General features: G+C 47.0%; 3 protein-coding genes across 6 annotated transcripts in view; 2 read left to right on the plus strand and 1 right to left on the minus strand.

Moving 5' to 3' along the window:
• Positions 1 to 3: 3 nt before the first annotated feature.
• Positions 4 to 1,937, plus strand: Cox5b (cytochrome c oxidase subunit 5B). Its single transcript, XM_069988465.1, has 4 exons — positions 4 to 145; positions 704 to 777; positions 961 to 1,060; positions 1,753 to 1,937. Exons 1-4 carry the CDS (start codon positions 43 to 45, stop codon positions 1,851 to 1,853), a joined length of 378 nt encoding a protein of 125 aa, XP_069844566.1. The 5' UTR covers positions 4 to 42; the 3' UTR covers positions 1,854 to 1,937.
• Positions 1,938 to 10,782: 8,845 nt separating this feature from the next.
• Positions 10,783 to 19,234, minus strand: Actr1b (actin related protein 1B). The gene is made up of 11 exons (XM_069988466.1): positions 18,983 to 19,234; positions 17,029 to 17,093; positions 15,731 to 15,806; positions 14,503 to 14,628; positions 14,103 to 14,227; positions 13,674 to 13,890; positions 13,450 to 13,542; positions 13,189 to 13,363; positions 12,263 to 12,324; positions 12,006 to 12,046; positions 10,783 to 11,811 (listed from the first exon to the last, which is right to left on the minus strand). Exons 1-11 carry the CDS (start codon positions 19,028 to 19,030, stop codon positions 11,709 to 11,711), a joined length of 1,131 nt encoding a protein of 376 aa, XP_069844567.1. The 5' UTR covers positions 19,031 to 19,234; the 3' UTR covers positions 10,783 to 11,708.
• Positions 19,235 to 21,457: 2,223 nt separating this feature from the next.
• CUNH2orf92 (chromosome unknown C2orf92 homolog) overlaps positions 21,458 to 24,370 on the plus strand; it is a 35,625-nt gene continuing 32,712 nt past the window's right edge. Inside the window, exon 1 of one of the 4 annotated variants that reach the window (XM_069988467.1) lies at positions 21,458 to 21,603. In XM_069988467.1, coding sequence (XP_069844568.1) covers positions 21,480 to 21,603 — 124 coding nt within the window. In that variant the 5' untranslated portion in view covers positions 21,458 to 21,479. The remainder of the gene's footprint in view (positions 21,604 to 24,370) is intronic. The other 3 variants (XM_069988468.1, XM_069988469.1, XM_069988470.1) reach the window with 3 other exon arrangements.

A 24,370-nucleotide genomic window follows, 5' to 3' on the forward strand; every position in this document is an offset into this window, starting at 1 on the left:
CCGAGCGTGTTCCCGGAACTGCAGCTGTTAGTCGCGGGCGCTATGGCTTCAAGGTTACTTCGCGGAGCCGGAGCGCTGGCCGCGCAGGCCTTAAAGGCCCGTGCTCCCAATGGAGCGCCTGTGGTGCGCTCCATGGCGTCTAGAGGTACTTGGTCCGTCGGGCGCGCCCGGAACCGGCGTCGTGGCCCCCTTTTGGGTGGTGGGTGGTGGGCCGGCAAAATGGGGTCGGCCGTTCCCCTCCCCGGGCTCCTCTGACCTGCTCCCGGCCCCGAGAACTCTCGGCCCCACCGGCTCTCGCTGTGGTTCCGGGCTGCAACAACCGCCGCCGCCGCCAAGCCGACCCTACTGTGGACCGTGCCCTAACTAGAGGGTGCTGGGTGACCTTGATGGGCCGGGGCCGCCGCTAGTACCGGACCGGCCTAACGGTCCCTTAAACCATTTGCTCACCCCAAACGGAAGGGGCTCTGGTTGGCTTGATCAAAACAAAACAAACTGGAAAAATTGGTGTCGGTGGTTGGAGAACCACCACGCTTCTCCGCCACGCTTGCCACTAGGCAATTATGACTTAGAGGACCATGAGTTATCAGTGGGTTTTTTTAAAGAGCGCCATGAGTTCACCAAAACGCGAACCTTTACCGATTCCGTGTATGTGTGTGTGTGTTTAAATCTTGATCATGTCTGTTGGTCACGTATCTTCCTTTAGGTGGTGTTCCTACTGATGAGGATCAGGCTACTGGACTGGAAAGGGAGATCATGATGGCCAGGCAAAAGGGACAGGTGAGGGCAGATTCTCTGCTATGTCCTCTGTGGAGCCCGCTGTCTTGGGTGGGATAAACAGTAGTTTCTCCATGGGAGCATATGATCCTAGAAACCTGATTTGTAGGAAAAGCCACCCTGTACTTATAGGCTGGGTGTGGGCAGAGATTGTTTAGCGTTAATTGCTCAATTCTTTTTTTCCAGGACCCTTACAATATATTGGCCCCCAAAGCAGCTGCAGGCACCAAGGAAGACCCTAATTTGGTTCCATCCATCAGCAACAAGAGGATAGTGGGCTGCATTTGTAAGTACCTCATGTCTATTTTCTGTTTAATACAGGATGCTGCTTCAAAAATTTTGTGTGAGCCTGGGTGCTGGTGGCTCATGCCTGTAATCCTAGCTATGCAGGAAGCTGAAAGCTGAGGATCCTGGTTCAGAGCCATTTTGAGCAGAAAAGTCTGTGAGACACTAATCTCCAATTAACCACCTGAAAAACGGAATGTGGTGTTGTGGCTCAAAGTGGTAGAGCTTGCCTTGAGCAAAATTGCTCAGGGACAGCACGCAGGCCTCAAATTGAAGTCCCACAACCAAAAAAAGGAAAAAGTTTTGGGTATGTATATGTAATTGAGTTATAAGGGTTTTGGTCTTCCGAAGCCTTATTATTCATGAGTAGATCATCTTATCGAAAAGATATGTAGAACAGCCACAGAAATGGCCAGAAATGGGTCATGAAGAAATAGTCATCCAGATAATATTTATGATTATACTTCTTTTATGCATAGAAGGATGCATACTGGTATGGACCTTGCTTTTAAATTTTCTGGTAGTCCTGGAAGAAATTCAGTTTACTCATAGGTAAAGTCAAGCCTGCAGTTTCTTTGTTCGAGGAGGAAAGAGCTTGAACTGACAATCATAAGTGTCTGAGGGAAAGAGATTAATATTGAAACTCTCCCTTTTTAAGCTGGGTGACCTTCACTTAACCTTTGTTCCTTTCAGGTGAAGAAGACAACTGTACTGTCATCTGGTTCTGGCTGCACAAAGGGGAAACTCAGCGATGCCCAGGTTGTGGAAGCCACTACAAGCTAGTATCCCACTAGATGGGCCACTGAACCCCATACTGATGTTCTTAGAATGTGCTGTAAAGTTTCTTCTTCACAATAAAGACTAGCCATTGCATTGGCTCCTCCCATAGGTAGCTAGTCTTTTGTTGTTTGGGGTAGGTATATGTGATTTGTATATTGTAAATTGCTATTTTTCAATATGAGCTTGTCATCAACTTAAAAGTGTGTAACTGCTGCAGTCTTTAATAATAGATTGGATACTAGCAATATAACTCAGTGGTAGACGTCTTGCCTAGTATACATGAGGCCTTGGGTTTAATTCCTAGCACTGCTAAATAAGTTATTTTAAAAAATAGATTCCGCTGTACACTGATGGCTCAGGCATGTAATCCTAGCTACTCAGAAGGCTGAGAGGATCACAGTTTGAAACCAGCTCGGGCAGACTCTAGTTAACTAAAAAAAGCCAGAAGTGGGAGTTGTGGCTCAAGTGATAGAGTGCTATTCTTGAACACATAAGCCCAAGGACAGCATCTGAGCCCTGAGTTCAAGACCCAGAACTGGCACACACAAAAAAAGATTGGGTTTGGGGATATAGTTCAAAGGTAGTGTACTTAGCATGTATGAAGCCCTTGGTTCAATACCAGCACGCACACAGGCAGACACCCCCCCCCCCCCAATAATAATAATTACATAATGTGATGAGTGAGACCACCTGGTACAGGGGAAAAGGATGTGCTGTAGAGTCTGGCTCCATTATTTGATGTGACCATGGGCATGATCTGTGGTTGATTATGCCTACAGAAAAGGTACTTTGTGTGGTTTCAAGAGGTAAAATGTGTAAACAGCTTGGAAGGTAGTAAGTCCTCTTGGCATCATAGAGGACAGAGTGGCCTTGCCAGAAGTGCTTTGGGAACTTTGAAGTCTTGAGGGATCCGGTTCAAAGCAAGAGTTCATGGGGATAACAGCAGCAACATCCAGAATAGGGGATGGTTCTAGAAACGAAAGACCAGGTTTCTTTAAATAAACTGCAAATAGAGGGGGGAAAATCATAGGGGGAAGTGAGAAGGGAAGACAAATTGCAGTGTGTGGCTGGTTGGATCTTGATTGTTGTGTTAGGAATTTAACACTAGGGTCTTATGCATGTTAGGGAAAGGCTGTGTCACTGAGTAATCTCTGGCCTTGATTATTGATTTCAATCTCCCTGACAGACATTGCAGTGGGTACTATGACCTATCTCCATGGCTCTTGAATAAATTCTGGCTTGTCAAGTTTAGAAAGAAATGAAGGAAAAGAAAAAGGAAGAAAATGGTACTGCACATAGTAATAACTTCTGTAGTTGTACCTGGGAAGCCACTGTGGAAGGATCACATAGGATCCTCCCAGGAGTTTGAAGCCAGCCTTGGCAACATAGACCATGTCTCAAAAGAAGAAAAAAAAAGGAACATTTAATATTTGGACATTAAGTTTTAGGTGTATTTATAGGAGGCTTTTTTTTTCTGCTTTAGAAATACATTTTTAAAAATTCACTATAGTTGTTGTGTGGCAGACAAGTTCTCAATTTTTCTTCTGTAAAATAGAAATGCCTTTTTGTTGTTGTTGGTTGTAGGACTTGAACTCAGGGCTTGGGTGCTGTCCCTGAGCTCTTTTGCTCAAGGGGACTTTCTTGCCTTGGCTGGGTTTGAACTGCAATCCTCAGATCTCAGCTAGGATTACAGGTATGAGCCACCAGTGCCTAGTAGAAACACCTTTTGATTTTTTGTGGAGATTAACCAGAGGTGGCTTCAGTAACTATCTACAATATTGGTTCAAACTAGACGTTTTGTGTTTGAATTCATGATAGGAGAGTGACTTGAGACAGGTCCTTCCCCTCAAATCTTGCTTGCCTGTCTTAAAGGTGTGTTCCAAGCTACTGTTTCCATTCCTTGCTGTCATCTCTACTTTCAGAAAGTGCCCAAGCACTGGTTTGTCACTGAGGCCTTTTCTTCCTGGAAGGGAAACTCTTAGATGGCTGTTGAATCTAACTTAATCTTGCACCATAAAACCTTAAAAGTTTTCCACTATCTTGAAGACTATTCCAATGCTATTGGTAAGTCTGCCTTTCCCTGTACATTTTCCCCTTATAGTCCCAACTGCTTATGGTGAGCTTTGACTCCTATATCACTAAACCAAACCAGCTTCCTCATCTCAAAAGTCTTTGTTCATTTCCCTCTTAAGATTCTCTTACTAGCACATATTCTATATATGGGGCGGTGTTTCAATACATTTCCATACATACAATGAACACCTATCAAAATCATCTATCTCTCACATTTCTTCTTTTCCCTACTTACGACAATTTCAACAGATTATTTTTTTATATATGCATATAAAGCACGTCTACCATATTCACCTTCACCTTCATTGACCCTCCCTCTGTGGCTGGTAACTGTCCCACAATATGCATAGCTTGTCTTACTTTCCTGTCATTCATTTTTTTTCTATGTAAAATGGACAAAGGGTTTTTACCACAGTAATTCACATGCATATATTAAAGTTTAGATTAACCTTGTATGTTGCTATTTCCTGGGGTTCCTCCCTCCCCCTATGTTTCAATAGTTGTCAGTGAATTTCAGTCAATATTCCTTAAGTCTAGATTCTGCAAATGAGTAAAAACACGCTCAAATGCTGGCCAGGAGGTGGGGAAAAGGAACTCTCATATACTGTTGGTTGGAATGTAAACTAGTGCAGCCACTGTGGAAATCAGTATAGAAGTTTTACTAAAAAGTAAAATGGGCTGGGTGCTGGTGGTTCATGCTTATAGCTAGTCAGGATTCTGAGATGTGAGGATCACAGTTCAAAGCCAGCACAGGCAGGAAGATCCATGAGACTCTCATCTCCAATAAACTACTCAAAAAAAGTTGGAAGTGGTGCTGTGGCTCAAGTGGTAGAGCACAAAGAGTCTCAAGGATAGGACCTGAGTTCAAGCCCCAGGATGGAAAAAAAAAAAAAAGACAACAAAAGTAAAGTGGGTCTACTTTATTATGACCTGTCATGCCACTCCAGTATATGTTGAAAGGGAAGCAAATGTACATGAAAGCTCATATTTACTGTAGCTCTGTTCACAATAACCAAACAGCAGAATCAGCTGACATGTCTTACAACTGATGGGTAGGAAAAAAATATGGTAGTAGTGGAAACAGCTTAAGTGGTAGGGCACCAAAAAAGCCCAGCAAGGGCTTAAGGCACTAAATTTAAGACCTGGTACAGGGTTGGCATGTGTAATATAGCTAAAAGGAATTAGAGCTGCAGATAGAATTGAGGTTGCTAATCACTGACCCTAAAATAGGGAGACTTGGATTGTCTAGGTAGTCTCAATAAACACAAAGAAGGCAGAGAAAGAAATATGTCAACATAAGCCACAGAGATGTGATACTGCTGGCTTTGGAGATGGGAAAGGGGCTTTGAACCAAGGAATCCAAGTAGCCTGTGGAAGCTGAGAAAAGCAAGATAGATGAGAAGCCCTACAGTATCTTGGACTGCATACTAGGGACTTCTACAAAACCATATAATACATTTAAATTTTAAGCCACTATGTTTGTGATTAACTTTTATAGTAGCAATAAGAAATTAACATAGGGACCAATGAATTCACCTCTCACTCTCTGGGAGAGTCAGTCTTCAATATTAGCTACAGTATTAGAACCATTTGGGGATCTTTTACAAATCCCTGTACTCTGGCATATCCAGACTACTGAATGAGAGTATATGGAATAGGATCCAGACATCAGAACTTCAGATTTCCCCTGTGTGCTTCCAATTTTGAGAATCTATGCTTTGATCATCATGTGCACTGAATAGATCATTTCCTTTCGTTTTGGTAACCAACAGCTTTTGGTTCCAAGAGGAAAGAGAATGTACTCTGCTGAAAGGACAAACCTTTGCTCCTGTGTGGAAGTGAGCTCCATCTGAATTTTGAGCCATTTACCGTTAGAAACTGGATACCATTTCCCATCACCAAGGAAGAACATAGGCCTCAGTCTAATGGCATTTACTAAATGATTGGCATGTGTACAATAAAGAACATTTTTCAAGGACTACTTGAGAGAAGGTTGAACTATACTCCTATCATATTCAAATGTGTACTTCTTAAATTCTCTCAGTCTCCAGAGTATGACCATCAAAAGGACAACTGATGCAGAACTCTAGGCATTCACACACAGTGAAACCAAAGGAGGATACTCTTAGAGGAGGAACACAAGGGCACAATAGCTCTGTCCCTCTGATCATATAAACTAATATTTATCAGTTGGGTGCTGGTGGCTCATGCCTATCATCCTAGCTACTCAGGAGGCTGAGAGCTGAGGATCATGGTTTGAAGCCAGCCTAGGCAGGAAAATCATGATATTCTTATCTCCAATTAATCACCAGAAAATCCAGAAGTAGAGCTGTGGATCAAGTGGTAGAGTGCTAACCTTGAACATAAAAGTTTAGGGACAGAGTCCAGGTTCTGAGTTCAAGCCCAGGACTGGCACAAGATAAAAATATTTATTGAAATGAATTCCAGGGAATTTTGTTTATCTGTATTTTTTTGTGGTGGGGTAAGGAAGGCACAGAAAAGGAGGGACAAAGGGTGAACAATTGCAGCAATGGTACTCACTAGATACTCTTGAAAATGAACTATACAACTTGTGGGCAGGGACTGGAGGGAAAAACTAGGAGAAAGCAAGAGAAGGGGTGGCACTGTCTAAAAAGAAATGTACTCATTAGCCAGGCACTGGCTGCTCATGTCTGTAATTCTAGCTACTCAGGAAGCTGAGATGGGAGGATCAAAGTTCAAAGCCAGCCTAGGCAGGAAAGTCCATGAGACTCTTATCTCTAATCACATTAAAAGTAAGAAGTGGAGCCGTGGCTCAAGTGGTAGAGTGCCAGCCTTGAGCAAAACAGAGCTGCGGGACAGTGCCCAAGCCTAGAGTTTGAGCCCCAGGGCAGAAAAAAAAAGTTGTAAAAGTCACTACTTGACTTATGCAATGGTAACCCCTCTGTACATCACCTTTATAATAACAATTTAAACGAAGTACAGTTGATATATTCTAATCACCTAATCCTCAGAGCCTATTTAAGTTTCACTAAATGTTCCAAGGTCATTTATAGCAAAGGATCATATGTGCCTTTAGTTGTCATGTTGAGACAGTTCCATCTCCTGACCCTGACAACCAACAACTTGGGTTTGGCTTCGATTTTGCTTCTTGGACTAGTACCACCAACTTGTCCTTGTGTTTATGGTGTGTGCGCGTGCGTGCGTGTGTGCACGCGCGCGTGTGTGTGTACTGATACTGGGGCTTGAACTCAAGGCCTATAAGCTGTCCCTTAGCTTTTTGCTCAAGGCCAGCACTCTACCACTTGAGCCATAGTTCTATGTCTGGCTTTTTAGTTGTTAACTGGTGATGAGTCTCCTGACCACTACTACTCAGGCTGGCTCTGAACTTTGATCCTCATAATGCAATCTTCTGAGAAGCTAGGATTATAGTTATGATGAGAAGCTAGGATTATAGTTATGAATCACTGGCATCCAGCTTCCAGCTTGGATTTTTGCTTGTTAAGATGAAGTGTCAAGGACTTGTCTACCCAGGCTGGCCTAGAACCTCAATCCTTTAGATCTCAGCCTCCTCAATAGCTAGAATTAAACGTGTGAGCCACTGGTACATGACTGTTTTCATTTTTTTTTTTCAATTGTGAAAAAATTTTAGACTTACAGAAAAATTGCAAAAGTACTTTCCTATTAGTTACAAAGTATTCCTGTTTATCTTTTACCCAGTTTTCCCTATCAGCTGTTCAGCTATTACCATAGCAGTCACTGAAGCTAGGAAATTAACATTGATACAGAACTACTAACTGATCAGCAGACCTTATCAGGATTTTGCTGGCTTTCTGCAAAATCCTTTCCCAAGTTAAGATGTCACATTGCACTCAAATCCTTTCTCTTCATGACCTGTCACTCTGGAATAAGAGGGAAATGATCTATAAATTTTAGTTGGGATTTGCTCACTGCCAGTAGGCCCCTCATTAGATGTATTCTGCAGGAAGACCATAAGGAAATCTGGGCTCCTCTTAGTGTAAGAGACAGTGGCTTCTAACTGGAACTGTAAACTCTGGTCATTTGGTTAAGGTAGGTAGTATTTACTAGGTTTCTTCTATACCATAAAGTGACAATTTTTCCTTATGCAATCAAAGTAAATACTTTGTGGAGAGTCAGTGCAAACATGCATATTATACCAATTTTTGCATTTTTTTTTTTTACCTGCAGTGACTATTGTATTCACCCAAAAGCTTTTTTGCTCAAGCCTAGTGCTTTAATACTTGAGCCACAGCTCCATTTCTGGCTTTTTTTGGGTAGTTAACTGGAGATAGGGACTTTCCTGTCCCAGCAGGCTTTGAACTCTAATCCACTGATCTCAGACTTCTGAGTATCAACCATTAGCACCTGGCTAATAGCAGCTTTCTTTTCCCATTATTTTTTTCATTAATTTTGTTTCTACTAATAGATGTCCCTTTTCCCCCTGTGTATGTATTTCTTTAGCCTTTTATATCAGTAAGTCCTGGTCATCCCAGCTCACTCCTCACTTCCTAACTTCTCTTTGTACCACTGTTGGCACCAGGCTGCCTCAGTTCATCTGAGCAGGGCATGAACAGGTGTTCAAACATGACCTGTGAAAATTTTGCTGTATGATTTTTAATTTAATTTGGTCCCCATGTCCTATAGACAAATTGTTTTTGTTGTTTTTGTGCCAGAGCCTAGGTGCTATCTCTGAGCATTTTTGCTCAAGGCTAGCACTACCACTTGAGCCACAGCTCACTTCCAGCTTTTTGGTGGTTAATTGGAGTTAAGAACCTTAACAGCGTTCTGGTCTGGCTGATTTTGAACCTCAATACTAGATCTCAGTTCCCTGAGTAGATAGGACTGTAGGTATAAACTACCCAGTGCCTTGCTAACTTAAGTTTTTTTGGTGCTTATAGTATAGCCACAAAATATTCTAGGCACATCTTGTGTTTCATTTTATAGGGAATTAAAGAATGGTATTCAGAAACCAAGATCTGTATCAGTGTTACTGGAGTGCTGTGCTTCTAGAGTTTTCTAGTAGACAGGGCTAGGAAATGCATGTATATATTTTAACCCTGGTGCCCACAAATAGATGTGCATTTATTCCAGCTTCTGCTTGTATATATAAAGAACCATGACTTCATACAACTTCCAGTTCCACCCCAACACAAGGTTTATTCTAGCCATTTACCTTCCTTGACTGCATGCTTTTCTCCATAGAAGCCGGGTAGAAACTGAGCTCTTTAAGCAGGCTATCCCTGGTGGAAAGTGTAGAAGGATGCTTTGCCTTCAAGGACAGGATTTTGACAGATGTAAGGGAAGAGCATTCTTGTGGAAAGGATGGTGTAAACAAAGGATGGCAGGCAAAGCAGGACACAGAATGGAGAAGCCTAAATAACGGAGGGAAGGAACAGGTTTCATGGAGCTGGACAGTGTGTGTAAGTTCATAAAGGTGATTTTATCAACATCATGCCAATTAAGTGGAGAATTGCTTGACTGATGTAAGGGGGTGACCAGAGCATGAGGTCTGAAAGTAAAGACTGAGCCAGTGAGAGAATGGACAAGGTCATGAGCTAGGTTGGTAGAAGCCCTAATGGAAAAGCATGGCTAGGAAAGGTCCTCTACAGGACCACAAACTGACACAGTGTGGGAGGAAAGTAGGAAAAGGGAGGAGTCAAAACTTTAAAATGTAGGTGGTGGGGAGTCAGTGATAACTTGAACAGAACCCTGCAGGGAACAGCTAGTCTACAATGACCCCTAAAGTAGGGTCTTTTTTTTTTTTTTTTTGTCGGTCGTGGGGCTTGAACTCTGGGCCTGGGCGCTGTCCCTCAGCTCTGCAGCTCAAGGCGAGCGCTCTACCACTTGAGCTACAGCGCCACTTCCTAAAGTAGGGTCTTAAATGAACTGATACTATACTGTGATTACAAGGCTTCACAAAAGCCTGGCACAGACATATCTCAGTTTCTCCTCCTACCTGAACTCAGATCTAGGCCCTTCCTTGGCCCCCAACCCAATTACCTTTAACACTGGGCTCTGGCCATCATCTTCCCATAGCTGGCTGCCTATCATCTAGGACATACCTAAATATCCAGGCCCTCCCTGTACTGGCCCACCCAACCTCTTTCATTTATGTCACACTGGGCAGCAGCAGAGCACTAGCCTTTCCCTGCTGACTTGTCCTCTCCAGCACCTCTGCCCCAGGCAGCAACTTGAGCTCTGACCTCTGCCTAAAACCTTTCTACCCTGGCTCAGCCCTGGACCCTTTCAAGTACACGCCTCATTTATTGGCTTAGATGCCTGTGCTGCTGGCCCACTCGGCTCTGTATTGGGTTTGGAGTGTTTTCCTCCTGATACTTGTTGGGCAAGAATAGATTCTTGCTTACCATTGGCCCCCAAACACATGGTATCTTCCCAGTCACACTGTTGGTACTCACAATTGTCTACCTTCAGAATCCTTCCTGCTTGTTCTCATCCTCTTCCTGTGGAGCAGGCTCACTCACTGCCCACTAGCTGGCCTCCCTTGCTTGTCCTGATTTCTGAGCTGCTGAACCTGCATCAACACTGGCACTAGTGGTGCCTCAGCCATCTGAGCAAGTGCTCAAACAGGGGAAGATAAGATGCACACAGCACTGTCCAGGAGGAAGGTAGCCTTAGTCTCAGTTTTCCCTTGGTGGGTGCCAACAAGGAGGTAAGGAGTGGGGAGTTATGCTCCAGGGTGAGCCCTCTTCTGGGGCCTCCTATGCCACATTGCCCTGCCAACCACAGAAGGCCTCATACTCCCGAGTTACAGCCGGTGCCTCGCTGTGTTCCCTCCCATCCCTTCAAAGACCCCAGGGACAGGTGAGCAAACAGCACATAGAACCATAAGAAAACAGTCACACATTGGCCTTGTCCATAATTATTACTATAATTAATGATTTACAAAAAAAGGTTCTCTTCAGGCAACTGTGTTAAATTATTGTACATTTCTGGGGGAGGGTGGTAGGGCCCTGGCCACAGTGAAGACCCTTTTCTTGAGAGAGGCAAGAAGGAAATGCTCCCCCCCTTGGGTCTGACTCCTGATTAAGTGGCTGTCCTTCAACAAATGAAGATGATTAACCCTTTCCCACCCAGGGCACTAGGGTAAAGAAGAGGAGCAGCAAGTCAATGAAATGCTTCGAAGGGGCGAATGTGACAAACCACGAGCTGTGGCTGGCTGTGGCTGTCCATGGCTCTGATGCTCTGACCCTGGATCACATCTCCTTGCTGGGGATGTAGGACTGCCCAGTATTCAGCCCTACACAAAGGCATTTGCCCATCAAGACAAGGGGGGAAAGAGTATGCAAAAGGGTCTGAGTGGCCCTTGAGTCAGGAAGAGGTGGCATGAAACACACTGATGTGTGTCACTGAGCCTGTGGGAGAGCTCCTCCTTCAGCCTGCTCCCCAGATATTCCAGACACTGGCCCCAAGTGGGAACTTGTCAGACAAAATGGGGCATCTAGGTGTCTGGTCTTGGAGCGTGGGGAAGTAGCTCTGAGAGTCAGAGCAAGAAGGACAGGCCTAACAGACCCTGCTGAGGGGAATACCTGATACTGGGCTTCTCAATCCTTATGCTCCAGCTCTAGACTGCCATCCATGCAGTTAAATGTTACTGTGTATGTGTGCGTGCACGCATGTGGGGGGAGGGCTGCAGGAGAGCACTTCTGTACCACCTGCCCACGGGGCTCAGGGCATGCAGAAGCCTAAGCCTAGAATGTGAGCCCAGATCTAAAGGGCAAAGGCTCACATTCCCCTTTCTTCCTGTCCCCTCCAACATGTTCCACCCTCTTTGGGCGTTAGAAGGTTTTGCGATGAATAGCACGGGAACCATCCTCTTCATACTCCTTTTTGGATACCCACATCTTCTTAAAAGTATCCAGCGAGGCCAAGATGGAACCACTGCAAGGATGGAGGCATGGTATCTTTGTGGATCTGTGGGCAGAGCCAACTGCCCTCCCTAGGTACTTGGAGTTACTACCCCCTTACCTGGGAGAGAAATCTACCCACCTCCACCTAGCCTGGGCCAACCCTGGGAGAAGTGTCCAGGGCAAAATGATCTCTTCCCAGAGCCCTCCCCTTGCGCCCCATCTCACCCGATCCACGTAGAGTACAACCGTTCCTGAGGAGCTGAGATCTAAAAGGAGCAAATGGTCATGTAAATGCCCCATCTTCACACAGCAGCTGCCCTCCTACCCAGAGCCATGGGCAGGCAACAAGGGATGAAGGGGAGGAAAAAAGCAACTGGACAAGGAGGGGAGGGCTGGGTGGATACAGAAAGTGAGAGGAATTATGGAGGTGGCTCACCGTCTTCCTCAGCACCTCTTGCCTAGGGCCATCTCTAAAAGCTTACCTTTATTTTAACGTCCTTAGGGGCAAGCTTCTTTACTTCACTTAATAACCGGTCACCGAAGCCTGTGAATCAGGATGGTAAAATCTGTGGCCTACATCTGGTTTCCTTGCCACTACCTTCCCATACCTAACTCCCAGTGACCCCATTTACTACCATTCATCTTTCTTTTTCTTTTTTTTTTGGTCCGGTTTGGGGCCTGAACTCTAGGCCTGGGCGCTTTCCCTCAGCTCTTCAGCTCAAGGCTAGCACTCTACCACTTGAGCCACACCTCCACTTCTGCGTGCGTGTGCGTGTGTGTGTGTGTGTGTGTGTGCCTGTGCGTGTGTGCGTGTGTGTGTGTGTGTGCTAGTCCTGATTTTTGAAGTCAGAGCTTGGGCACTGTCTCTGAGCTTTTTTGCTCAAGGCTAGTGCTCTACCACTTGCTACAGCTCTACTTCTGGCTTTTTGGTGGCTAATTAGAGAAAGGAGTCTCACAGACTTTCCTGCCCAGGCTGGCTCTGAACTGTGATCCTCAGGTCTCAGCCTCCTGAGTAGCTAGGATTATGGGTATGAGCCACCAGTTCCTAGCCCATCTCACAGATTTTTCTCCCTGGGCTAGTTTTGAACTTGGGTCTTCATATCTCATCCTCCTGAATAGCTAGAATTAAGGGAATGAGGCAATCTCTTCTTAACTTGGACTGGTAAGAAAGGAGGTGGTGGGAAAGGGGCAAGGAAGGAAGGAAGGAAAGGAGGAAGGAAGAAAGGAAGGAAGGAAGGAAGGAAGGAAGGAAGGAAGGAAGGAAGGAAAGGAGGAAGGGAGGGAGGAGAGGATGGAGAGGGAAGGGAGGACAGCATAGAAATGGCCATGTTCCTTGGCTAAGGCATGGGCACAGTCTCTGAGGGCCTAGCTGCTCTGGGCCTTGCCCTGGTCCTGCCACCACCCCTACCTTTGAAAAGTGTTGAGCCACCCGAGAGCACAATGTTGGCAAACAGTGTCCGGCGAAGGTCCATGTCCGACTTGTGGATGGCAAAGGCCAGCACTTCATGGAGCCCCTCACTCTCATCACCTATCAGATCTGGCTGGAATAGCAGCTCAGGGGCCCGGAAACGTGCAGGGCCCACCTGTGGAGGACAAGATTGAGGCAGACATGTTCCTCAGAGAAGCCAGGCCTCCCCTTCTTCCAGGCCCAGAATCAGTTGCCACTTACATCAAGTGTGCTGCCATCTGGCAAGGTATACTGCACCTTCTCCGTCTCCAAAGCCTCATCCTTCTGTGGGTTGATGGACAGGTAGCAGGCTCGCTGTGGGGGGCAGGGACACAACCTTCAGAAAGCTGCAGCAGGGACACCTGCAGTCAGGGCTTGACCTTACGCCTTAACTCCATGTCCCTTCCCTATCCCAGGCCATGCCCACACACTCTGCCCCTTGTCACCTCTTTGATGGTCCGGACAACTTCAAACTCAGCAGAGGTGTGAAAGTCGGCCCCTTCCTTGCGTAGCAGTAGCCGAAGATAGCGGGAGACATCACGGCCAGCAATATCCACCCGCATGATGGAGTGTGGCATGGCAAAGCCCTCGTAGATGGGGACAGCATGAGTGACCCCATCCCCCGAGTCTAACACCACTCCTGTTGTGCGTCCTGTTGCGTACCTGTCACCGAGTCAGCATCCCTTCATCTCATCCACCAAGGCCTGGGGACCACCTCACCCTGATGGGAACCCTGGGATATTTACATTATCTACTCTGAGGAAGGGTGTGAGGGACTTCTGAGAGGAAATGTCACTGGGAGAACCGAGGGGCTGTTTCTCTAGGGAAATCAAAAGGACAGTCCCGGGGGGGATGGGGAGTCAAGGGCCACTCACAGGCTGAGCACGGCCTGCATGGAGATAAATAGAGCTGGCACGTTGAAGGTCTCAAAGAATACCTCTGCAGCTTTCTCCCGGTTCTTACTGGGGTTGAGTGGGGCCTCTGTTAGAAGAACAGGATGCTACAAGAGACGGGAGAGTCATAGGTGTGCATAAAGATGACCAACTAGATCCTAAAGCAATCATTCCCAAGCCACAGCCTGCTGTCCTTCCTAAGGGCTATGTTTGGGCTATGGAAAATGAAACTTGGCTGTCCCTGACTGGGTAGGTACACACAGACTCACAAGTGAGAAGGCAGGAGGCCCTATCCATATGCAGACAGGGACTGGGAACCCTGATCAGGTTGGAAGCACAGCTGGGAAAACGGGGGCTTGAAGGGAGAGGCTGGCTACCACACCTCCTCAGAGAAGGTCTGCAGCTGATCCTTGGAATAGACATACTGCCAGATTCGCTCCATGTCATTCCAGTCCCGCACCACGCCATGCTCCATGGGGTATCGGATGGCCAGCAGCCCCCGGTGTTCCTGGGGGAAGAGTACGAAGGGCCATATGTAGCTCCAGGTCCCTCACTGAACAGCTTCTTCCCCCATCCTTAGCCCTCAATAGACCTATTTCTGCCAGAATCTGGGTGTTTCCCTGCTAGGTGCTAGGTCTATAACTCTGTACATGCTCATCTGATCAACAGCATCTAGGACTCTGAGTTTAGTTAGCTTCAACTGGTTGGGGAACAGAGAAAATGGCAATGTGCCCCACCCTACAGTCCCTTTTCTTCCTCCTGCCTCAATTCTCAGGTTTCCCCACTCACTGGCAACACACCTCTTGTTCACGCAAAGCTTCATCAGCATGCCCCTCCTGTGGCCACTTGTACCCACCACTGCTCTAGAACACGGCTGAGGCTTTGGCCTCTTTCCTCAGCTGTCCAGCCCATACCTGTTCCCTGCCTGTGCCTCAACCTGACCTGACCCCTCTCACCCCTATACACTCTTCCTCATCATGCACCACTTAGCTTCTCTTACCTACAATCATGGCTGCTACTAATCTCTTCTCCTAGGTTCCCCACATATGCCCTCTGGCTCAGTGTTTCCCTTACCAGACATAGAAGCAAGGCTTCCCTACCCAGAGTTCCACAATTGTGTTCCTTAAGCTTTTCTCCCCCATCATCTCTGACATACATTCTCTAGGAGGATCTCTCCACATTAAGAGTGCAAGAGGTGGCCCCCACAGCCCCAGTCAGAGCAGCTATAAAATCCAGGTGATTCTTTTTAAAAATCTTTTTGGGAATAGAGCCTCACTATGCCTAGAACTTGTCATCTTTCTGCCTCTACCTATTGCGTGCTGGAATGGATTATAGGTGTATACTACCATACTCAGCCGTGATTCTCTTAAATTTGTTTTTTCCTCTGTAGTTTCTAAATAGTTTCTAAAAGGCAGGTCATGAGAAGGTCTAACTATGTTCCTCAGGAGTGTTACCCAATACTTCACAGACCAGATGCCCCATACTTAGCACTTCACTGCTGGCATATGGAGAAGGAGATAGGGGCACACAGAACAGGTTTCCTGAGCAGCAGTCAGCACTCCTGTGACTGAAGATCCCAAGTCCAGAAAAGGCAAGACTCATTGTGTTACCTCTGCTTTTGGTCCGATGAAGATGTCCCCCTCTAGGGCTCCAGCCATCACCCTCATGTGCTTAGGCCGCCCAACACTGCAAGGACACATAGGATCAGTGAAGGGAGCAAGGTTGGCTGGTACAACTCCAAAGTTCCAGAGGACAGAGGTTCAAGATGGGTCTGTGTGACACAGGCTTACAGCACAGGCCTTGCTAGGACAGGAAGCTCAGGGTCTGGTGGCATGAGTTCCCTCCCAGAGAGGGGAGTGTGTGACCCTGGCAGAGGGTCAGCCATCTGAAGCTACAATGACTCAGCCCTTGTTCTTGACTTGAGCAGGCAGGGCTGCTGCCACAGTCTGTACACTAAGGGGAGGACAGCCTTAGGAAGCTAGGTGGTAGCTCCCCTGTACAGCACTCTCACTCAGTCCAGTCCATGCTGCCCTGTTCCACTACAGGAATTCTGGAACAGATTCTTGAAAACCATGAGATCTCATGAGTTACCATTCCAAAGTATGACTTGGTTTCCCATACACCAACAGGAGCCTTCCACCACATCCTTCTATCTGCAGAGTTCTCAAAGCTGATATCCTCCAGGGTGTCCATCTGGCTCTGTCACCAGAGGTGACAGGTCTGGGATTATCACTCTGGAGCCAGCTACTCTGGGGCCCAAGGATCCTGTCTGGAGGCCACTAATTCTAAAGTCTCCAGGATCTGAGGGAAGAAGCGCCTGAGGGAATTTTCTTAATGAGCCAGAGGGGCCCAAGAACTCTAGACTCTCTCTAGGATGGCACCCCATGCTACCCTGCCACCACCAGCACCACACAGGGAAAGACCCTCCTCAACTGACACAAAGTATTTTCTAAACAAGTCCTCAGGAAAACATTTCCAGGGGTTCTGTGGGTGCTCAGAGCATGTGCTTAGCATTAAGGAGGCTCCAGTTTCAATCTCTAGCACCAAAAAAAGGTACAAAAAACAAAAAGCATTTCCACAGAGGAAGGTAGATCCGTGTACCTGATCCTCCACCTTTTCTGCAAGAGCTTAACTCTTCCCCCCGAGAGAACTCCCTTTTGTTCTGGCTGCCATCACCACGCCTCATCCCAAGGGCAATGCAGGATGCCTCTTCTCTTCCCCAGCTTAGGGAAAGACAAAAGTGAGACTCTCTAAAGAAGGGGAAACCCACAGGGCTTGTCGTTTTACAGCTCTCTGGAGAATGTCAATCCCATAAATATGATGCTGGAATTATCCTCAAAGAGGGATGGGACACCCGGCCAATGTTCTCCCAGGAAGCAAACAAAGAGGGGGCTGCTGCAACACTTACTAGTTTGGAAAACAGTATTTAGGAATCTGGTCTCCTGCAAAGCCAGCCTTGATCACCCCTGAACCCTACAAGGAAAAGCAATGTTAAGTTTCTGACATTCATCTCCAGATGAAGAGAGTACCCTGCAGTGGAGGACTGGGTGCTGCAGAAATATAGGCTGAGGGGCCAGGGTGGGGAAGCCAGAGACCCTGCCCAGAGGACAAAATCATTTACATCAGTGGCTCAAAACTGGGGGTATCCTGATTTTGCATCTCCTGCCCTAGAAACATCTGGTAGTGCTTAGCAACTGAAGTGGAAGATGAGAACAGGATGATAGTGGGTTTGTAAACATCCTACAGTGTGCATAGGCTATTTCTAAGACCCAGAAGGTGTGTAGTACAGAAACTAAGAATTCTTATGAATAGAGGATAGAATATATCTTGTGGTTCCTGGCTAGAAGAATCAGAGGCACAAGCCACTCCTAAGACAGCTTGAAATAATCCCTCAGAGTAGTTTGATTTTTAAGAGCCTGCCCTTCCCCATTTCTCAGAAGTGGTGAACCACACACTGGGCCTGCCAGGGAAGATCACAGTACACAGACAAGGGCACTTTTCTTCAAGCGACTTCCCCAGTGACTATGAGGAGAATTTGGTCCCGCGACTGCTCCAGCCTTGAAGCTGGACCTAAAACCCCAAAAAGAAAGTGACATCCAGAAATCTCCCACGGATGAAGGAATTGGCTTCTCAGTCTATCTTCCCACCAGTCTCCACCACAGCCCTCCAGGTCTGCAGTGTAGAAATAAACATCTCCAAATTCTAGAGCAGAGTCTGGAAACCCAGAGGGCTTCCAGAGGTCTAAGGCAGCTGCCCTCTGGACTTACAAGCTTGTTGATTAGCTTATGTGAGTTATCTGCCCACCAAGTAGGAAAGCCTGCTGGTCTGACAGCACATCCCCAAGTCCAGGTCCAACCTTCTTGTCAAACATTAGGAGAGCTCACATAAGTACTCAAAAGAGGCAGCCATTTAAAGGATCCCACCAAGGTCACGTGGGAAGGACTCAGCATTAGTGAGTCACTGTCAAAAACTCCAAGGCCTGCATGTCAAAGGCTTCAGCTAGGTGCACATCCTGGGACCAACGCCTGGAGCATGGTGCTTATCCTCCCAAATTAGAACTCTGAGGCCAGAAAAGCTCCTAGGACAGCTGAAGCCAGCGAAGCCCCAGTGCTGAACGTGTGGGTCACATGAAGCCAGACATCTTTCTTCTCAGGCTTGTAAACAATTATCCCCAAACTACTTCTTGTTCATGGGAGGAGTGGCGGCTCTAAACTCTACACTGCCTGGCTGAGGGTGGAATTTCTTCTCACACAGAAGGCATTTAAGGAGATGGGGTTAAAACCGAGAAGCCAACCAGGTAGCGATGGGTATGCGGCAGGTAGCGAATAACTGGTATATTTTTTGCCCCTGGGTGCAGCCTCTTGGGAACAGTTGCAAAGACTACCAAGGCAAAACGCCTCCAAAAGATGAGGCCAGCAGCGTGCAAGGGCAAATGCCAGCCCACCCTCGCCAGGTGGTCAGAGCCACAGCCTCAAAGGATAATAAGCAATGGGATTGGGGTTGAGACCTCGGTGACTTTACTCTCCATCCAGAAAGGTTAAAAGCATCCCTAGGCCTATGGGCCGGCCACCGGGCTGTGTCCAGATCTGACTTGCCTCCGCTCGGGGTGGGGCTGGAGCTGGGAGGCGCCGGCAGGAGGCCAATCCCAGGGCCATTGCAAAAGGACCACTTAGCCTCCCTTCCTCACCCCCCCCCCCAATCTGGTCCTTCTGCTCTGGCCTTGGAAGCTGGCAGGCCCGCGGGGGCGACGACCCTGCAGTGAGCGAAGGACGAGCCCCAGTCCGGCTGGGGTCCCTCCCCACGCCGCCGCGCGCGTCCCCGGGGACAGGGCGCCCGTCCTCCCCCTGCCTGCTGGGCCTCACGTTGTCGATGACCACGGGCTGATTGGCGATGATGTCGTAGGACTCCATGGCCCGGCCGGGCCGGCCCTGCCCACGAGGCGGGCAGCAGGAGGCACCGGCGGGCGGGCGGGCGGACTGGGACCACGGCGACTCCCGACCCAGCGCCGCACCCCTTCCCCCAGAGTGCACGGCCTACGCAAGCCCCAAGGGGCTTTCGGGGGCCCCGCGGCCAATCACCACTCTCGCTGGTCCCAACTGACAGCGGGCACCAGACCCGGCTGCAAAGGAAGGGGCGGGGCCTTCAAGGACTGGCCAGCCAATGGAAGCAACCCTGGAGAAGGGACAGTGCGTTGCCAAGGTAGGCTGCGCAGAGACGTAGAATGATGTCATAGCTCAGCTCTTAAAGGGGACTGGGGCTGGAGAAGGCGGGGCTGGGCAGGTCCTAGGCTTAGTTGGGCTGTGCATAAGTTCACCTGTCCCTAAAGATGTCTTTTCTATTTCCCAGAGACCACACTTCTTTGTGAACACTCTAGCACTGGATATTTTACCAAATGCAATGTGTGTGTGTGTGTGTGTGTGTGTGTTGGTCCTGGGGCTTGAACTGAGGATCTGGCACTGGCCCTGAGCTTTTTTGCTCAAGGATACACTCTACGACTTGTGCTGGTAATTGAAAACAAGGGTTTCATGGACTTTCCTGCTTGGGCTGGTTTTGAACCTGTATCCTCAGATCTTAGCCTCCTGAGTATCTATGATTATAGGCATGAGCCACTGTCACCAGGCACCAAATACATTTTTTTCTCAGTCAAGGGGCTTGAACTCAGGACCTGGGCACCGTCCCTGAACATTTTCTGCTCAAAGCTAACACTCTACCGCTTTGAGCCACAGCACTACTTCCAGTTTTTCTGGTGATCAGAGATAAGAATCTCATGGACTTTCCTGCCAAGATGGCTTTGAACCATGATCCTCAGATCTCAGCTTCCTGAGCTGCTAGGATTACAGGTGTAAGCCACCAGCTACCAACTCCCAACTCTTTTTTTTTTTTCTTTTTCTTTTTTTTATGCCAGTCCTGGAGTTTGAACTCAGGGCCTGGATGCTATCCCTGAGCTTTTGTGCCCAAGGCTAGTGCTCTACTACTTGAGCCACAGCTCTACTTTTTTTTTTTTCGGGGGTGGGGGGGTGGGGTGGGCGGTGTTAATTGGAGATACGTGTCTCACAGGCTTTCCTGTCTTGCTTGGCTCTGAACTTCGATTCTTAGATAGCAGTTTCCTGAGTAGCTAGGATTACAGTCATGACTACTGGCTCCCCACTATACATGTTTAACATTTTAAAAGAACACTAACCTGTTTTCCAAAGTGTTATATCATTTTCATTCTAACCAGCAATGTATATGAGAGAGTTCAAATTGTTCCACATGCTAACATTTGCTATTGTTACACTTTTTTTTTTTTTTTGATATTTCTGCCCAAGCTGGCCCAGGATTTCAACCTTCTGAATCTCAGCCTTGAGTTATTAGCATTATAAGTGTAAGCCATTGTACCTGGATTTTATTTTGTTTTTAACCTCCCTCCCTCCCTCCCTCCCTCCCTCCCTCCCTCCTTCCCTCCCTTCCTCTCTTTCTGCCAGTACTGGGGCTTGAACGGAGGGCCTTGTGCTTTTGCCTTTTTCTGTCAAGGTTGGTGCTCTACCACTTAAGCCATACCTTCACTCCTGGCTTTTTGCTGGTTAATTGGAGATAAGAGTCAGGGATTTTCCTATGTGGGCTGATGAAACTTGATTCTTAGATCTCAGCCTCTTGAATATATAAAATTACGGGCATGAGCCCCCCAGCACCTGGTTTGCAGTGGGGTTTTTTGTTTGTTTTCTGTTTATTCTTTTTGAAAGATTATGAGCTACAAACTCAATTTCTTTAGTAGATAAGGAACTATTCTCTCTCTTCTCTTCCCTCTCCTTTCCCTCTACCTCCTCCCCTGAGTTCACCCAGGCTAGGGATGGTGAAAAGTCCTGTTCCAGCTCTTTCCCTGGACAATGCCTTCAGAAGCCAGAGCTACATGTGACTGCAAGCTGTGGTTGTCATGTAGCCTTCAGAATAGCTGGCACTGGTGAGAGGGGTGTCACTTCCTGGTTGGTGTTCTTTTTCCCAAGACAGTGGAGGCCTGAGGGAAGACTATAAAAACTATGAAACAAAGGCTCATAATTAGCATTAATGATGCTTTAATACTATTTACCACTGCTCTTAACCATGCTCAACTTTGCCCAGTGGCTCAGGGAGACGTGAGTCTTCACCATCTGTGACAGCAGGACAGGGAGGAAGGAGGAAGGCACCAAAGATCCAAGGGAAGTGGGCAGAGAGGCCACCAGATACTACTCTGTTCCTGCCTATAGAACAGACCTGGGCCTCTTTTCCTTCTCCCTCTCCGCTGAATGTGACCTCACAGACCTGGGTTCCATAGTATCCTGGAGTTCAGAAGGACCGTCAGAAGCTTGGCTTCTCCCTCTTGCTATACAGGTTGTGACAAAGATGAGTGGAGCTGTGTTCCTCTCCTTTGTTTTCTTCCTGGACTATTGGTTGGGGGCACAGCCCCATCCTCTCCCCACGAATGAAGGTACCATCACAAGTACACTGCTGTGGCAGCTGGAGGAGTGTGAGACTCGTGGGGAACCCCAATGGGGCTGGGTTGGTGGTCCTTCCCACAGGGTGCTGGGTGATAAACACAGGTGTCCTGTCCTACCTTCTCTGCCTTCCTAAATTGACCACTAGCAGGTATTGTTGGAGAGAAGGAATTAACTTGGAAGTTTTCTTAACATTGAAGCTTTCTCAAAATCCAGACCGCCGCAGAAAGACAGCATATATGCATATTGAAACTTCATTACAAAAAGTTTGGAAAGTCAGATGCTGGTGGCTCATGCCTATATCCTGGTTACTCAAGTGGCTGAGATCTAAGAATGGTGGTTCAAAACCAGCCCAGGCAGGCAAATCCTTCAGACTTAATCTCCAGTTAACCAGCAAGAAAACCCTCCCAAACAAAGAAACAAAAACCCGGAAGCAGAGGTGTGGCTCAAGTGGGAGAGAGAGAGAGAGAGAGAGAGAGAGAGAGAGAGAGAGAGAGAGAGAGAGAGAGAGAGAGAGAGAGAGAGAGAGAGAGAGAGAGAGAGAGAGAGAGAGAGAGAGAGAGAGAGAGAGAGAGAGAGAGAGAGAGAGAGAGAGAGAGAGAGAGAGAGAGAGAGAGAGAGAGAGAGAGAGAGAGAGAGAGAGAGCTGGGAAGGTAGCTCAGTGGTAGAGTGCTTGCCTTGCATGCTTGAGGCCCTGGGTTCCATTCCTCAGCACCACATAAGCAAAAAGAAAAAAGCCAGAAGTGGTGCTGTGGCTCAAGTGGTAGAGCGCTAGCCTTGAGCTGAAGAGCTAAAGGACAGCGCCCAGGCCCAGAGTTCAGGCCCCACAACCGGACCCCCCCTTAAAAAAAAGCCAAGAGAGCCATATCACCAGACCCTGAGTTCTAGCCCTAAACTGTTAAAAAATTAAAAATACAAAATTCAACATATGCAAAAGCAAAAAAGATTCATCTAAAGAATTTCCATGTGCCAATCATCCCCCCCCCCCACACACACTTTAATAACAGCTTGCTTTATGGAGATAGAAAATCTGCCCATTAATTAACTGGGTGCTGGTGGCTCATGCCTGTAATCCTAGCTAATCAGGAGGCTAAAGTCTGAGAATGGTGGTTCAAAACTGGCCCAGGCAGACAAATCCTTCAGACTTTTAATCTTTAGCAAAAAACAAAAACAAAACCACAAAACCCAGAAGCAGAAGTATGGCTCAAGTGGAAGAGCCTTGATCAAAAAAGTGAAGAGAATGAAACCGTGATACCCTGAGATCCTGAGTTTAAGCTCTAGACTGTCAAAAAATTTATAAATACAAAATTGAACATATGTAAAAGTAAAAAGATTAAAGAACTTCCATGTGCCAATCATCCCAATCTTACACACACACACACACACACACACACACACACACACACACACACACACACACACACACACACATTTTTAAATAACAGGCTTTAACAAGAGAATATCTACCACCCATTAGCCTGGCACCGGTGGCTCACGCCTGTAATCCTAGCTACTCAGGAGGCTGAGATCTGAGGATCACAGTTCAAAGCCAGCCCAGGCAGGAAAGTCTGTGAGACACTTATCTCCAATTTCTATTCAGAAAATGATGGAAGGGGCACTGTGGCTCAAGTGATAGAACGCTAGCCTTGAGCACAAAGAAGCTCAGGAACAGCGCCTAGGCCCTGAATTCAAGCTCCAGGACTGGTAAAAAGAAAAAGAAAAAAGAAAAAGAAAAAAGAAAAAGAAAAAACATCTACCTATTTATGAGATTCACCTAAGTCCCTAAGTTTGTTTTTTTTTAATGGGAAGCCCATAAAAAAAACAGCCAACAAACAAAAAAAAATTCACCTTTCTTAAAAAATTTGTACAGGGGGACTGGGAAGGTGGCTCAGTGGTAGAGCGCTTGCCTTACATGCATGAGGCTCTGGGTTCGATTCCTCAGCACCACATAAGCAAAAAGAAAAAAGCCGGAAGTGGTGCTGTGGCTCAAGTGGTAGAGCGCTAGCCTTGAACTGAAGAGCTGAGGGACAGCGCCCAGGCCCAGAGTTCAGGCCCCACAACCGGACCCCTCCCCCCCAAAAAAAAATTGGAACAGGGTTGATATGTAGTACAGACTGATCTTCAATTTGCCATCCTCCTTCCTCAGCCTACTAAGTGCTGACGTTACACATGAGCTTCTCCCAGCAAACTGCACCCTTCTAAAAGTATATAATTCTGAAGTTTTTAGTATATTCACTAAGTTGTGAATCACCACTACCTTAATTTTAGAACATTTTTGTCATTTTAAACAATAACCTCATACTGGTGATTATTTTCCAATTCCCCTTTTCCCAAGCCCTCAGAAGCCCCCAAGCTAATTGCCTGTTCTGTGGATTGCCTAGACCAGATATTCATGTAAGCGGAACCATGTAAAATGTGGTCTGTGAGTAGTATCTTCAATTAATATGCTTTCCAGTAGCCTATATCATTATAGTCTTCTTTTTTGTCAGTTGAAGGGCTTGAACTCAGGGCCTGGGTTCTGTTCTTGAGCTCCTTAGCTCAAGGCTAGTGCTCTACCAGCTCCACTTCTGGTTTTTGAATGGTTTAATTGGAGATGAGTGTCACTTTTCTGCCTGGGCTGGCTTTGAACTGTGATCCTCAGATCTCAGCTTCCTGTGTAGCTAGGATTACAGGTGTGAGCCATTGGCATCCAGCACTAAATTCCTTTTTATGTCTGAGTAATATTCCATTGTCTGGTTATGTTACATTTTGTTCATCTGGTTATTTACTGATAGACATTTTAGTATTTTGAACACTGCA

This window comes from Dipodomys merriami, unplaced genomic scaffold (assembly GCF_024711535.1).
Source record: "Dipodomys merriami isolate MVZ:Mamm:240054 unplaced genomic scaffold, mDipMer1.0.p SCAF_36, whole genome shotgun sequence".
Classification (NCBI taxonomy): domain Eukaryota; kingdom Metazoa; phylum Chordata; class Mammalia; order Rodentia; family Heteromyidae; genus Dipodomys; species Dipodomys merriami.